The sequence below is a fragment of the Nannospalax galili genome, unplaced genomic scaffold, assembly GCF_000622305.1.
Source record: "Nannospalax galili isolate Female #2095 unplaced genomic scaffold, S.galili_v1.0 scaffold806, whole genome shotgun sequence".
Classification (NCBI taxonomy): domain Eukaryota; kingdom Metazoa; phylum Chordata; class Mammalia; order Rodentia; family Spalacidae; genus Nannospalax; species Nannospalax galili.
In genome coordinates, this window is record NW_008355419.1 from 501,355 (window position 1) to 514,663 (window position 13,309).

Below are 13,309 nucleotides of genomic sequence, written 5' to 3' on the forward strand. Positions count from 1 at the left end.
TGAAAATTTCATTCAAAATCAAATCTTTAGTGAATCTGAGGTGCTTCTGGCAGCCTTCACCAGTGTCCCATTTCCACTTCACTGTGGCCTTGATTCTGAGCCTGGCAGGGGACTGGTTAGTGGTACCTTATATTCTAGAAAGGAATCTACACACAAAGTCCTGTGATCTGTTTGCTCTGAGTTAACCTGTTTTTGTTTTTAGATAGAGTCTCACTATGTAGGTCTGCTACCTGGAACTTGCTATGTGGACCAGTCAGGCCTCAAACTCAACAGAGGTTTGCCTGCCTCTATCTCCCAAGAACTCGGAGGTTACGGAGGTCAGAGGACAGCTTTCAGGAGGGAATTGGTTCCCTCCTACCATGTGGTTCCCTACGATGTAACTTTGGTCCTTAGACTAGGTGGCAAGCACCTTTACCATCTGAGCCATCTCTCCAACCCTTATTTGTGTGGATGGGTAGGTGTGAGCATGCAATAGCATATACGTGGAGGTCAGAGGACAACTTGGGGTTCTCTCCTACCATGTAGAATCTAGAGATTGAACTCAGGTTGTCAGGCTTTTAATGATAAGCACTTTTACCCTGTGGGCCATCTTGCTGACCCCTCAAATGTCTGCATAATTTATTATCAGTAAGTGTTTGACTTGTATACCTATTTCATATACCTATATGCCTGGGGTCATGAGTAAAAAAATATTAAGTAACCTCAACCTACTGTCCATATTCACCTTTTGCCAAATGTCCTTTATAACTTTTTTCCCTGTTCAGGATTCATTCCCACATCATTCACCTCATTTGATGCTCTTTTTTTTTCTCTTTTTATTTTATATGTATGAGTGTTTTGTTTGCATGAATGTAAGTGTATCCATACATGCAATACCTGTGGGGGTCAGAAGAGGGCGTCAAATCCCCTGGAACTGGAGTTTAAGGATGGTTGTTAGCTGCCATATTGGTGCTGAGAACCAAACCTACATCCTCTGCAAGAGCAGCCAGTGCTTTTGAATACTGAGCCATCTCTCCAGCCCCCATTATTTGTGTGTGTGTGTATGGGCCTTGAAGATCATTGTGACGAATCCCAGTTTCCTGATACTGCATGCTGCATATGCATAAAACCTATCTATGAGATGTGGATATAGTTCTAGTAGATCATTTGCCTAGCATGAATGAGGTTCTGGGTTTGACCTGCAGCACTATGAAAATAAATTTAAAAAGATTACACCAGCCGGGCATGGTGTAATCCCAGCACTTAGGAGCCTCTAATTCCAGCACTTAGGAGGCAGAGGCAGGAGGATCTTGGTGAGTTCGGGGCCAGCCTGGTCTACATAGTGAGTTCCAGGACAGCTGGGGCTACAGGGAGACCCTTTCTCAAAAAGACAAAAAAAAAGAAAAAAGAAAAGATTACACCAAAACGTGGTGATATGAGGTGGGTAGGAGAGATGGCTCAGCACATAAAAGCACTGGCTGCTCTTGCAGAGGACCCAGTTTCAGTCCCTAGCACCCACATGGTGGCTAACAGCCAACCTTAACTCCAGTTCCAGAAGTGCCAATGTCCTCTTCTGGCCTCCATGGGCATTGGACGCACATGATGCACTTAAATGCAGCCAAAACACTGATACAATTTAAAAAAAAAAAAACCCTGATAACATGAAAAAAAACTTCTAATGTGCCAGCAAGATGACTTACTTAGTAGAGGCACTTGCCACCAAACCTGATGGTCTGAGTTTGATCCATGAGACCCACATGATAGAAGACTCCCACCAGTGACCTCTGCGTGTACCATGATGTACTGGTGTATGTGTATACACATGCACACATAGATAGCTAGATAGATGATGATAGATAGATAGATAGATAGATAGATAGATAGATAGGTGTACACGCATAAATAGATACATACATAGATAAATTAATAAATGTAATTTTTTAAATTTAAAATAAACTGGGTATGGTGGCACACATCTTTAATCCCAGCACTTGGGAGGCAGAGGCCGATGGATCTCTATGAGATTAAGGCCAGCCTAGTCTATGTAGCAAGTTCCAGGCCACCTGGGTATACAAGGAGAACTTGTCTCAAAAAAATTAAAATAGAACCTTTTATTTTGCTCATCACTGTAGGCCTTACCTTCCTGGGAATATGTAAAAGAAGAATCTATTCAACCCACATAAAGAGGGTGCAGCTAGGCTAAAGAAAGATTCTGACAAGTCCTGCTTGGTGAAATAAATTAACCTGTTAGGGTTATTTAAAGGAACATAGGCAGCTCAAAGGTGTGTATCACCAGAAAGGCTCAAACCCTACCCATGACTTTCTATTTTATTTTTTTATTTTGCTTTATTGTTTTGTTTTGTTTTAGACAGGGTCTTGCTATCTATTCTAGACTGGCCTTAAACTCACTATGTAGCCTAGTCTGGCCTTGAACCCATACCAGTCTCTTAAGTGTTGGGAATACAGGCATGAGCCAGTACACATAGCCTGAGCTCCTATTTTATATGTCTCCATGTCTCTGTGGAATTAATACAAACCTGGATTCAGAGCACTACCTAGTATTAATGTACTAGAGATGACTCCAGGCTCAGACAGTGTGAAGCAGAGAAAATCAGACACTGAGAAAGTCATATATTTGTGTGTACCTCATCATCGCTCATATCCGAGGTTTGGCAAACATTGTCCAACTCTGAGGACAGCCTGTTTTGCTGCAGTCTCATACATAGAACAGCTCAATGATGTCTTGCTGAAAGATGGCATTCCTCTGGACAGGATTCAGAGGACCAGTCCCACTATACTTAGGAATGTGCAGAAGCATGCAGTTACATTTGGGCTTGGATCCACTGCAGGCGTGGTCTATGGTGGATGGGGCTGGAACAGTGAGGATAGGAGAGCTGTGGTCCCTCCCTCTCCATGTGGCATCTCTTCCTGGGATTGTTTGGTAGTGGCTGCAAATAGGCAGACAGGTATTGAGATGGGTCATCCATCCAGCAAAGCAGAAGTTGTATCATCTTTCTGGCCCTTTCTTGGAAGTCAGATCATATCACTTCCACTGGACTTGGGTCTACATAGGAGCAAAAATTGATCCAATGTGCCAGGCATGATTATGCATGCCTGTAACACCAGGACTTGGGAGGCAGAGGCAGGCAGATCTCTGTGAGTTCGAGGCCAGCCTTGTCTATATAGCGAGTTCCAGGCCACCTGGAGCCACAGGGAGACTCTGTCTCAAAAAGAAAAAAGAGAATGATCCCTGGGGCTGGAGAAATGGTTCAGTAATTAAGAGCACTGGCTGCCCTTGCAGAGGACCCAGGTTTGATTCCCAGCACCCACCATGACCTCCATGGGCATTGCATGACACAGGCACACTTACACACAATGCAGGCAATACACTCATACACATAAAAAAGATGGATCTGCTGAGCATGGTGGTGCATGCCTTGAGTCCCAGTACTCAGAAGGCAGAGGCAGGCAGATCTCTGTGAGTTTGAGGCCAGCCTAGTCTACATAGTGAGTTCCAGGCCAGCTGGGATTCCAGAGAGACCGTGTTTCAAAAAAGAAAAAAAAAAGATTGATCCGATGTTGGAGCTGGAGAGATGGCTCAGTGGTTAAGAGCACTTCATCTTACAGAAAACCCAGGTTCTGTCCTCAGCATCCAAATGGCAGCTAACAACTGTTCTTAACTCTAGGGGATTCAACATCCTCTCCTAACGGCTTCGCATGCACATGGTACACATATATGTGCAGGCCAAACACACATAAAATAAAATTTAAATTAAAAATTTGATCAAAAAATAAAACAGCCGGGCATGGTGGCACACGCCTTTAATCCCAGCACTTGGGAGGCAGAAGCAGGTGGTTCTCTCTGAGTTCAAAGCCAGCCTGGTCTCCATAGTGAATCCAGGCCAGCTGGGGCTACAGGGAGACCCTGTCTCAAAAAGACCAAATAAGTAATTTTGATCCAATATTAAAGGGAGGAGATCACAATGAAAAAAGAGCAGGTAGCAGGGGAGATAGTTCTTAGGGCCACCTGTAAAGAATAGGATGCCCATATTTGGGTTTACTCTGAGTGTGAGTGAAAGCCACTGAAGGGAGTGCTGACATGTCATCCAGCTTGCTATGTAAGACCATTGGCCACTGTACTAAGAACAGGTGGCTTTGAGGCAAGAGGCTAAAGCAGACAGGCCTCTTAGCTATGGCTGACTTGGCCATGGCAACATCCAAGGTGAAGGTAAAGGGTGGCTTAGACCAAGGATGCAGGGGAGGGGATGGGAAGTGGCCAGACTAAAGTGTTCTGAGGTAGAGTGGTGCATGTTGGATCATCCTGTGCCCTTAAAACAATCCTGATCTAAGGACCCAAGATAACCTCTCCAGCCCCACTTTTCCACCATGCTCTCTATTGTCATTTCTCTCTTCTCTCCTGATACCAACTCACTGTTAAGTTGTAGAGAACATTCCAATGTCCGTGCCAAAGGGTCCTAGCAACCTTGTCCTTGCAGATTGTAAAAGGAAGTGCTGATATGGGAAAAGGTTTACTGGCATTTACCGTCTTTGAAGATAGTGAAACAGAAAAGATCAGGTCTGGTAGAGTGGAGTGCACCCACAGAAGTTAATTAACACAGCCCTAAGCCTGTTTCTCTCAGTTCTGTCCAAGTATGAATACTGATGCTGCTTGTAGGTGGCATGCAGACCTTAGGTTCTTTGAAGGATTGAATGATTAATAAAATGTCCAGGGGCTGTGAGCCTAGCTCAGTTTGTAGAGAATGCTTGCCTAGCATGCATGAAGCATTAGGTTCCACCCTCAGCACCTCAGAAACTGTGCATGGTGTTGCATACCTGTAATCCCAACATCTCCTTGGTGGTGGAGACAAGAAGATCAGAAGTTCAAGGTCATTCTTAGCTATTTAGCAAGTTCAAGGCCAGCTATATACAAGACCCTTGTCTCAGCAACCACAGCAACAAAAACCAAAATGTTCAAACTCCGATGGATTCCTCTTTGGTATCTCAAAACAAGTCTAGTGCAGTCTGTCCACATAATCTCCCCAACCTGTTGGCTTCTCCCCTCTGCTTCCCTCTGCTTTCTTCTCTTAAATCCATTCCACTTGAGGCACACACTCCCAACCATCTCCCTAAAGGCTTCCATTGCCTTGAATGTCAAATCTAATTGCTTTCATGGCCTTGACAGAGGTACTAATTTAGCATATTAATCCTTGCTTTTGTAATATAAAGTCTGTTCTGTAACACAGTTTTTTTTTTTGTTTTTTTTTTTTGATCTTTTTTGAGACAGGGTCTCCCCCTAGCCCCAGCTGTCCTGGAACTCACTATGTAGATCAGGCTGGCCTTGAACTCATAGAGATCCACCTGCCTCTGCCTCCCAAGTGCTGGGATTAAAGGCATGTGCCACCACGCCCGGCAAGTTTTAATTTTTTAATTCTTTTTTTAAAAAATTTCATGTGTATGAGTGTTTTGCATGCATGTATTTAAACTCACCTGTACGTGCAATGCTTGTGGAGGCCAGAAGAGGGAGTTGGATGCCCTGGAACTGGAGTGGGTGCTGGGAATTGAACCCGGGTCCTCTGCAAGAGCAGCCACTGCTCTTAACCATTGAACCATCTCTCCACCCCCATTTTTTGTTTGTTTGTTCATTTGAGATGGTCTCACTATGTAGTCCTGGCTGACCTGGAATTCACAGAGATCTGCCTGCCTTTGCTTCCCAAATGCCGGCCCTAAATTTTTTATTTTTGTAGATGGGTTTCACTGTTGCCCAGATTGACTTCAAACTCCCAGTCTTAAGGGACCCTTCTGCTTTATTCTCCCTAGTAGCTGGAACTGCAGGTACACACTTCCACATCCATCTAGTCTTTGAAAATAAATAGTGACAACAGTGGATTTTTCTATAAGGATACAGAGGCAGGGAGACAGAGACAACTGACCTTATTTCTGTTTTATCCATAGGTGGGATTCTTAGTTTATACAGTTGACTGAGTAAGGCACCAACAAGATAATGCTGTTGAAATGTTTTTATTGTCTGTATTTCCTGATGGTATGGGGGTATACCATGCTATAAAATGGCATGCAGATCCCTCAGGAGGCCAGGGAGCAAGGTGAAGCTCAGAACCCCTACAAGATTTCTGTAGGAAAGATAACGCAGGGTGGGGTAACCAGCCAGAACTGGTTTGGATAGCTCCAGTAGGCCTTGGTGCCTAGGTGATGTCCTTGGTTGCTTGTTCCTAGCCCTGGGTGATTTGAGGCAAGGAGGTTGCCTTGGCTTACAGGAGTCTCACTAGAAAATGGTCTAGAACAGGGCCTCTGGATGGAAAGGGATACATGAAAACTGTGGCCATACATTTTGTCCCTCTGATTAATGAAAGCTATTATGGATTGAGTGAAATGTCCCCTACAAGCTCATGTGTTTCCAGCTGGTGATTTGGTGTTTGGGGAAGTTATGGAACCTTTTTTTTTTCTTCTTCTTCTTTTTTGGTCTTTTTTTTTTTTTTTTTTTTTTTTAGAACGTCTCCCTGTAGCCCCAGCTGACCTGGAATTCACTATGTAGACCAGGCTGGCCTTCAACTCACAGAGATCCACCTGCCTCTGCCTCCCAAGTGCTGGGACTTAAGGTGTGCACCACCACACCGGGCTAGGTTATGGAACCTTTAAGAAGAAGGAGCTAAAGGAATTAGATTGCTATAGGGCAGGCCTTGGAGGTTATAGCCCTTCCCTCCTGATCCAAACTCTTGGCTCCCTGATCCACTGAGATGTAAGCAAGCAGCCTCATGTTCCTGCTGACACAGCCACAGCCACATCCACAAGCTGCTATGAAAATCTGCCATGCCTTCCCAATTATGAGGAACTGTAATTTGTTTTTTGAGATAGTGTCTAGCTCAGGCTTGCTTCAAACCCCCTATGTAGGTGAGGATAACCTTGAACTCCTGATCCTCCTGCCTCTACTTCCCAAGTGCTGACATTACAGAGTGCACCACCATCATACCTGGTTTATGCAGTACTAGAGATCAAACCAAGGACTTCATGCATGCTAGGCAAGCACTTTACCAACTGAGCTACTTCCACAGCCTAGATTGTGTTTTCTGAAATTATGAGCCACAAAAATTGCTACTTTTAGGTATTTTCTCCCAGAGATGATAAAAGGAACTAATATGGGAGACAAATAGAAACAGAACACCTCCACATACAGAGCAGGAGAGGGAGAGTCCCCATGGTAGACAGACAAAGGAGAAACCATCCAGCTTCAGTCAGATCTCTTACCATGACTCAGCCCTCACCAAAGAGTGTGGAGGAGGCTGGAGCTGAGGAGTGATACTCCTGGGACCAGAGCTCCAGCCACCAGCTCCCCTGCCTTCTCTCTCCAAGAACCTCTCAGGTGATTTCCATCTGACCCCCAAGCAGGGAGTGTCAAGAATCCTGATGTGGCCACTAAGGCTCAGCCTCACAGAAAGAAGCTTAGGGCTGGTGGAGCTATAGCTCTTGGAAGGCCTTTTGTTCCTTTCAAAGAGCAGGCAGTACCTGGGGCAGACCCCTATGGAATCTGGGCCACTTTACCCCACTGTGTCTTCAGGGTAGTGATGGCTCCTCGGCTCAGCAAAAGCTCTGTGATTGGGCTGTGGCCACACTCCAAAGCAAGGTGCAGAGGGGTCTTGTGGAGCCAGCCAGCAGCGTTGACCTGGGCACCCCTGTCCAAGAGGTGGTTGGCAACCTCTACATGGCCTCCCCGAGCAGCATAGTGCAGGGGTGTGAGACCCAGTGAGTCCTGAGCATCCATGTCAACTCCTCTGGCCACCAGCAGCTGTATAATGGACAAGTGTCCACCAGTGGCAGCCCTGTGGAGTGCAGAACGGTTATTCCTGTCCCTGATGCTTGGGTCTGCCCCATGGCCCAGCAGCACCTCAATGTCCTGGAAGAAAAATGGAAGAAAGAGCCTGCCTTGGTCCAGGAGGTTGAGGGACTAGGCCAGGTGTTTGCCTGACCCAAACCCTTCGGGCCTCTTTTCCTTTGAGCAAATGAAGGGGATGGGACCAAGGCAGCTGTGTAGGGACTCCATTTGAGACTCCCACTTTCCCCTCGTGGTTCTGGGATCAAATTAAACATTGTGCAAAAGCTGCTGCCATCTTGTGCTGTCTGTGGCCCAGTGGTCTTGAGCTCTAGCCAAATGCTTAATATAAATATTTGTTACTGCTGGCATAATGATGCATACCTTTAATCCCAGCACTCCAGAGGCAGAGGCAAAGGCAGATAAATCTCTGTGTCAGTTGGAGAGTTCTAAGCCAGCCAGGGCTACAGAGTGTCTCAAAAAGGAAGTGGGGAGGGCTGGACACATGGCTCAGCAGTTAAGAGCATTTACTGCTCTTAGAGAGGACCCTGGTTCGGTTCCCAGCACCCCCATGGCAGTTAACACCCATTTAAGGATTAACTCAAATTCCAAGTGACCCAATATCCTCTTCTAGCCTCTGCAGGCATTGCATAGACATTGTGCACTTACACAGATGCAAGATAAACATTCACATATAAAAATAAGCTGGGCATGGTAGTACATATCTTTAACCCTAGCACTTGGGAGGCAGAGGCAGGAGGATCTCTGTGAGTCAAGGTCAGCCTGACCTACACAGGGAGTTCCAGGCCAGCCAAGGCAACATAGTGAGACCCTGTCTCAAAAAACAAACGGACTGCAGAGATGCCTCAGCAATTAAGAACACTGGCTGCTCTTGCAGAAGACCCAGATTCAGTTCCCAACACTTACATGTGGCCAAGAACCATCTGTAACTCCAGGGGATCTGACACCCTTTTCTGGCCTCCACTAGCACTGCATGCACAGGTGCACTTACTACATTCAGGCAAAACATTCATATATGTAAAATAAAATTTAAAAACAAAAAATAAATTAATTAAAATTTGAAAAAATTGTTGTTGTGGGCTACCAGAACAAAGTGGGATTACCAGGCTGTGAATCCTCCCTAAATCTCCATGAAGTAGGGTGGTTATAAATAAGAGGGCCATAGCCGGGTGTGGTGGCGCACGCTTTTAATCCCAGCACTTGGTAGGCAGAGGCAGGCGGATTTTTGTGAGTTCGAGGCCAGCTTGGTGTACATAGTGAGTTCCAGTTCAGCTGGGGCTACAAGGAGACCCTGTCTCAAAAAAAAAAAAAAAAAAAAAAAAAGATTGTTATAAGAGGGCCCAGCTAGAATCACGCTCAGCCCCTTCACCAACCTCTCCACCCTGCCCACCAGTATTCCAGCCTCCTTCCACCACCTCAATGAGTTGGTCTTTCTCCTGTCCTCCCCAGACTTTGCAGAGGTGCAGCAGGAGGCTGGACCTACTTGCTGGTGACCTATGCTGGCTGCCAGGCCAAGCGCAGTGGTTCCTGTGCTGTCCAGGGCGTTCACTTTTGCCCCAAGTGCCAGGAGAAAGCGCAGCGCAGCCCCACGTCCGGCTGCTGCAGACACCAGCAGGGCGCCATCCAGGTCCGCGCCGCCTCGAGCAGCCAGCAGCTCCAGTACCGGTAGCTGTCCGCCTGCCGCTGCCCAGTGCGTGGCGGTCCAGCCGCGGAGGTCCTCCACTGCAGGATTTGCGCCCGGCGCCGCCAGGAGGCGTATAACCAGCGGCGTGCGACCCAGCGCAGCAGCCCAGTGCAGCGGCGTGAGGCCTGTTTCAGAGCGTGCGGCTGCCGAGGCCCCACGCCGCAGCAACAGCTCGGCCACACTCGAATGCCCATGCCAGGCAGCCTCGTGCAGCGGTGTGCGCCCTGCCTGGTCCGCTGCGTCCACCCGGGCCCCGCGCTGCAACAAGAGGCGCACCAGGGGTGCATGGCCCCGCATCACTGCCAGGTGGAGTAGGGTCCGGCCTGTGTGGTCCCTGCGGAATGCGAAGGTGTCTAGAGTGTTGCAAGTGTAGACAAGCAGCCCCAGCCAGAGAGGGGACTCACGTCAGTCCTGGAGGGCGGGGGCGGGGGCAGCTCACCTCTCCTCCACATTGGCCCCTTGCCGTAGCAGCTGTATCACCAGACTGGGAGGACCCCCACACACAGCCTGGAATAGGGTCCCCCAGCTCTGAGATGTACCGGGCCTCTTTATCTTGGCTGCTGGGGCCCCCTCCCAGGCCAGCTCCATCCACCTCAGTTCCTGCTTGGGCACTGCCAAATCCTGCCTGCTGAGTTCAGGCCTGCTGGAGTGCATCTGGGGAGAGCACAAGCCTGCCTTACACCCACTCTGAGGTCTCTGGAGGGTTCACCCTAGGTTTCCCGTGTCAGCATGGAGCCCCCACTCTCAGACACCACTTAGCTTCTGAGGAACTTGGCTCCCAATTACCTTCAGAAGGAAGTGGCACAGAGTTATGTAGTCTGGCAGGGTGTTCTCTCTATTCTGCTTCTAGCCCAGCCTTATCCTGGTGACCTTCCTCAGTAATTCTGCACCTGGGAGACTGGAGTGGCAGGTGGGAGTGGACAGAGAGCTGCTGCTTCCTCCTACACCATGCAGAGGCCACATGACCCTGTTTATCCAGTAATTGAAAAGGAGGTTCTGCTTGCCAGGTAGCAGCCCCTGCTGCTACCCCCTGCTGACTACCAAGGCTCCCTCTTGGCATCCCTACCAGGAACAAAGGCTAGCTAGCATGGGTTGGAAAGGGCAAGCAGGAGCATGTCCTGGATGACAGCACCTCTATCTCACCTTCCCAGGCAACACAGGCTTTGATGTGCCCTGACTTGCCCCTAGGTACCCTGGAACCTGCTCCCACGCCCCACCTGGAGCTGGAACTATTTCTCCTGGTTCCAGAAAGGGTTGGGGAGATAGGAACAGTAAAATTCCATTCTTCCTTCTAGTGAGACACTGCACAAGAGACAAGATTCACCATGGACATTTAGACAGGGCAGCTTAGGATAGTGGAGATGGAAACTCCTGGAGAGCTGGTAGAAGCATGCCATAGGGTTAGAAAGGAAAAGAAGTCTGGGCAGGAGGGGATGGGAACAGGCATGGGTGTTCCTGGGACAGGAGCTGCTAAACATCTGTGGCTAGAAGAGGACAAGCAGCCCTTCAGGAGCAAGGCCTTCATGTGGGCACTTGACTCTGGGCCTAGGGCATGGAGGACAGGGTTGGCCTAGTGGAGGAGAGGAGGACAGAAGTGGAAAGATCCCTATCTCGCTGGAGCCAGGGAAGCTGAATTCTGCTTATGCCAAACTCCCTGGGATTTTCACAGGATCCCTGTCTTCCTGATCTACTATGGCTTCAATCAGCTGCAGCTTTCTTTGGTGGACCCATGTGAGTCTGTCAGGGCAGCTCAGAGTCTGCCTATAGGACATAGGCCCTCTTTTGAAGCCAAAGAGCCTAGAAAATATCTGGAACAATGCTATGGTTTGAATGTGTTACCCCAAAGTTCACATTAGAAACTAATTTCCTGAAATTTGTTGATGATACTGGCAGATGGGGCCTTTGGGACGTAAGGTTAGATGAGATCATGCGGGTGGGACCACACCATAGCATTTGTGACTCACATATGCACACACACATACATACACAAAAATAAAAGACCTAGGGGCTGAAGAGATGGCTCAGCGGTTAAGAGCAATGTCTGTTCTTACAGAAGACCCAGGTTCAAATCTCAGCACCCACATGGCATCTATCAGCTGTCATAACTCCAGTTCCAGGGTTATCCGACACCCTCTTCTGTCCTCCACGGGCACTGGATGGCATGAGTGCACTTATATAACACTCATATACATGAAATAAAAATAAATAAAAATTTAAAAAAATTTTTTTTAGGGAGCTGGGAAGATGGCTCAGTGATCAAGAGAATTGGCTGCTGTTTCAGGTGACCTAGGTTCAGGTCCCAGCACCCACATGGTGGCTAACTACATTCTGTAACCTCAGTTCTAGGGGATCTGTCACCTTTTTCCAACCTCCGTGGGCATTACACACACCAGTGGTCTTACATATATGCAGGCAGAACACTCATACACCTAAAATAATTTTTTTTTTCTTTTTGAGACAGGGTCTCCCTGTAGAATCCAGCTGGTCTGGAACTCACAAAGACCAAAAAAAAAAAAAAAAAAGTTAAAATATTTTTAAATACTTCAAAAAATTTTATTTTTATTTTATGTGTAAGAGTGTTTTGTTTGCATGTATATAAATGCACTCATGTTGTGAAATGCCTCAGAGTCCAGAAGAGGCATTGGATCCCTGGAACTGGAAAGACATTGGTTCTGGGCACTAAACCCAAGTCCTCTGCAAGAGTAGCCCATGCTCTTAATTACTGAGCTGTATCTCCAGCCCCAAACGATTTTAATGATTGATTGATTGATTGATTGATTGATTGATTGATTGGTTGATTGATTTTGGTCTTTTTGAGACAGGGTCTCCCTGTAGCCCCAGCTGTCCTGGAACTCACTATGTAGACCAGGCTGGCCTTGAACTCACAGAGGTCCGCCTGCCTCTGCCTCCTGAGTGCTGGGATTAAAGGCATGCGCCACCACGCCCGGCTGATTTATTTATTTTTATTTGTATGAGTGTTTTGATTGTCTGTATGCTTACAGGTGTGTGTATAGTTCTCACAAAGGCCAGAAGAGGAGGGCAGAACTGCCATGTGGGTGCTGGGAGTTGAGCCCAGGTCCTCTGGAAGAACAGCAAGTGCTCTTATGCCCTGAGCCACCTCTCTAACCCTCAAAAGATTTTTTTAAAGAACGAGAGTACAGGCTCAGAAAGGAGCTTATTTACAACACTTTTCAAAAAGATTTTATTTCTCCATCCCCTTACAACATGTTTTTACCCCAAATTCACTACTTGAATACACAAACAGCCACTATCACATCTGGTCGTGGCTGTGCCATTGAAAGTAAGTTGCCTTTCATGGGGCATATCACAAGATACATGGCAATCCAGCTTGGATTGGGAAATGTTAAAAGGAAAGTGAAGTGACAAAGCCCACTGAAAGAAAAGGCATTATTGAGGGGAAAGCATCAGCTCATAACTTATTCATTGTTAGGAACTTATGTAAATAGTGTTTAAAAAGCTACACATTGTGAAGACTGCTGGGTACAAAGGCATTTTTGTAATATTGGGTTGAAGTGGCTGGAGTTTTCAGTGAAATATAGGTTCTCATTACCTGAAAATACTGTTGTCTACTTCCAGGATGGATTAGATTAAGCACAAAGTAATTGCAGCTGCTGCTTATTGAACACCTGCTGTCTGCAAGGTCCCATGCTAACACACTGCACACCTCCAAGCTGTCCTCCAAGTCACTCCACAATGTAGGCACCTGGAGTCTTTATGTTCCACTGATGTCAAGGAGGGGCCTTGTTGTCAGAAAAGGTGAAATTTAGGGGCTAGGGCTGCAA

General features: G+C 47.2%; 1 protein-coding gene across 1 annotated transcript; it reads right to left on the reverse strand.

Moving 5' to 3' along the window:
* Window positions 1-6,996: 6,996 nt before the first annotated feature.
* On the reverse strand, window positions 6,997-10,409 carry Ankrd65 (ankyrin repeat domain 65). Its single transcript, XM_008852683.3, has 4 exons — window positions 10,293-10,409; window positions 9,946-10,160; window positions 9,306-9,840; window positions 6,997-7,885 (listed from the first exon to the last, which is right to left on the reverse strand). The coding sequence occupies exons 2-4, from the start codon at window positions 10,158-10,160 to the stop codon at window positions 7,511-7,513; spliced, it is 1,125 nt and encodes a 374-aa protein (XP_008850905.1). The 5' UTR covers window positions 10,293-10,409; the 3' UTR covers window positions 6,997-7,510.
* Between the last annotated feature and the right edge of the window lie 2,900 nt (window positions 10,410-13,309).